Source organism: Nansenia antarctica (assembly GCF_963989245.1).
Source record: "Nansenia antarctica genome assembly, chromosome: 5".
In the NCBI taxonomy this organism is placed as follows: domain Eukaryota; kingdom Metazoa; phylum Chordata; class Actinopteri; order Argentiniformes; family Microstomatidae; genus Nansenia; species Nansenia antarctica.
The window spans coordinates 35162825-35165847 of NC_137690.1; the positions used below are offsets into that span (position 1 = coordinate 35162825).

Here is a 3023-nt window from a genome sequence, read left to right on the forward strand (position 1 = left end):
TAATAAGATGGTATGGTATACAATAGCTCCCTCTGCTGGAGAAGTGATGGTAAAGACTGATTCTCCCATATGGCGACATTTTAAACAGATGCTCCCTCTCTTGAGACCTCATTCTCTCTCCGTGACGGTTCCCAGATGACTGGGGTAGGAAATCAATATAATATTGTAGTGGCAAATAAACTTAGAGCACTTACTTATATCTATCCAGATTTACCAGATAAACTAAGAGGAATTAACAAGGGTAAAACATTGTGGTAGCTCACTCAAGGAATGACAAAATCCACTGGTAATCCCACAGTAATACACAATCTATAATACTTTATTGTCTACCTAATTTTTTTCAAAACAGGCATTGATGATATGTACTATCAGACATATTGTCATCACTTTGGTCCTACGGTAATTTAGGAAAATAATCCTGAGGAGAGAAAAAATCATTTCAGTTCAGTTCAAATATTTTGGCATTTACTCTTTTCACACAGAATGCATTGACTGAAATGTAACATTGGCATTATACACTTAGCACAATTTGCTTGCAGTATCATCTGCTTAAAAATCTATTGGATTTACATTCGGTTCACATAAGGCCTAAAGTAAGCATATACTGTAGTTATAACAAAACATACATCACAGAGCAGCTTTTACCAAGAGCAGCTTTTATAAATAGCAGTATGTTATGATATTGACGAAATCAACATGGCTGTAAAACACATACGTCTTTACACATACATCTTTTCTGTATTTCAGTGTAACTTTCAAGTTTCTGTATGATACAATTTGTACATTGTTAGCGAACACACAGCCACTACAGCAGACTTCAGACATGAATGACAGAATAGAGCCTTCAGTGTGGCAGCCCCCACCCTCTACCCAAGGATATCCGCGACTCTCCAACCCTGGACATATTCAAAGCTGCCCTTAAAACCCACCTTTTCACTGTTGCATTAAACCTGTAGTAGCTGTTTCACCGTTTCTTGTTTTGTGTTTTGTCTCTCTGGCTCTGTTCTGTTTGTCCCATTCCCTTGTAAAGCGACCTTGGGTTTGTGAAAGGCGGCGCTATATAAATTATATATAAGTTATTATTATTCTTTTATGATTATAAAACACACAAACACTATAGCGACTAAAGAGAGTCCTCCATCAGAACAGGCTTATGGTCCAGACCACAGTCCTGGAGTCGTCCGTACTCAAACTCCAGAGCCCCGTCGTGCAAGCTGCGCTCGTTGGCGTTGTCGAAACTGTTCTTCCCGTGGATCTGTTTCAGGTGCTTCCGGAGGACGGGTTTGTGGGCGAACACCATGTCGCAGTAGTTGCAGCGGTGCGGCTTGTCTCCGCTGTGCAGGTTGAGGTGGTCCAGCAGGGAACACTTCTGGGTGAAGGTCTTGCCGCAGATCTTACACTGGAAGGGCTTGATGCCCGCGTGGACGCGCATGTGGCGGTGCAGGTTGCCCTTCTGGGTGAACGTCTTGCCACACAGCAGACACATGAACAGCTTGTGCATCTTCAGGTGGTTGGCGTAGTTCTCCAGCTGGCGGAAGACGCGGGCGCATTTGGGGCACTGGTGGTACCACTGCATGGACTTGGGGTTGCCTTTGCCCCCCGCCGCCGGGGTGGGTGGAGGAGGGGGGCTGAGCGGGTGGTACCCTGATGCGGGAGGCGCCGGCGCCATGTCGCCGACCCGGCTGTCTACGGTGGAGTTGATGAGAGAGTGCTGGGGTTCGGGGGGAGGGGGGGAGTGGAGCGATGAGGTGGGGTTAGGACTACCGGGGAGGGGGAAGTGGTGCCCCCCCCCCGCGGCAGCCGGGTGCTCTGCTGTCATGTCCAACACACGCTCCTCCCACACCGACTCCACCTTTACGATGGTGATGGAGCTCTCCTCGCCCGCCACCGCCGCCACCTGGTCTCTCCTCTGGCGTCTCTGGGGAGGAGGAGGAGGAGGAGGAGGAGGAGGAGGAGATCTGGGCTGGATGATCACATCATCGTCGTCCTCTTCGTCACCGTCATCGTCGTCGTCCTCTTCCAGGACGTGATGATGAAGGGCGTTTTCTCGGGGATGCTCCGGCGTCCTCTGCCGGGAGGGGAGGGCCGTGTCTTCCTGCTGCTGCTGCTGCACCTCCCTGGGCTTGATGAACTTCTTGAGGGCCTGGGTGCACTGCTCCACCACGTGGCCCATCTGGAGGAAGCTGGCCACCGTCAGGTAGTTGACCAGCTCCAGCTCGGGGAACTCCAGGTGACCCGTGTAGCAGGAGAGCAGCAGCTGCCGGCCCACCTCCGCCTCCTGGGTCATGGAGATCTGGACCTCCCGGGAGTCCTGGAGGATGAACTGGTCCCGGAGGAAGGAGGAGCCGGCGGCCAGCACCACCCGGTGGCCGGGCACCTCCAGGTCGTTGATGCGGACGGTGACGTCACAGAAGCGGCTCTGGCGGCGGAGGAGGCTCATCTTCTGCAGCATGGAGTCTCCGAACGTGGCGAAGCGGAAGTGCAGGATCACCTGGTCCTGGGCCATGGCGCTCCGTAGCGGACCTGCTGGGAGCACAGGGAGCACAACACACAGGCAGGTGAAGAGGTGCCACTTTTGAAGGGTTTTCGAGGGTTTATGTTCCAAGCTTAGTCAAATGCTGTATTCACAGAGGCATGTAAGCTATTAAGATGTGTAGGGCTTTCACCCTCGTGAAATCATGTGTGCCGCTTCAAATGCATTGTCATGTTTATCGTCCAAACAAAAATAGTATGCCATTGATGAGCAGATCCTCACTTGATTCTGTAGAGACGTTTTGCAGAGACATGATCAAACTTACATAGTTCCCATGGTAATTAGACAGACCTATTTCATTAGACATTGATAACATTTCCTTCTACGTGTATTTGAACAACAGGACCAAGGGTACTGCAAATAAGGCATCAAAGCAACAACAAATCAAACATTTAAAAACCACACAATTAGGCTACTTTATAATTGATGTGTGACCAATTGGAATTGGTGGCACAGCTAAAAAGACGCTTAATAAGCTTCAGACATGATT

The 3023-nt window shown here is 49.9% G+C and overlaps 1 protein-coding gene across 1 annotated transcript; it reads right to left on the reverse strand.

The window, feature by feature from the left end:
* Positions 1–1123: 1123 nt before the first annotated feature.
* On the reverse strand, positions 1124–2506 carry zbtb26 (zinc finger and BTB domain containing 26; the record flags this gene model as incomplete). Its single annotated transcript, XM_080531588.1, has 1 exon — positions 1124–2506. The coding sequence occupies one exon, from the start codon at positions 2504–2506 to the stop codon at positions 1124–1126; it is 1383 nt and encodes a 460-aa protein (XP_080387714.1).
* Between the last annotated feature and the right edge of the window lie 517 nt (positions 2507–3023).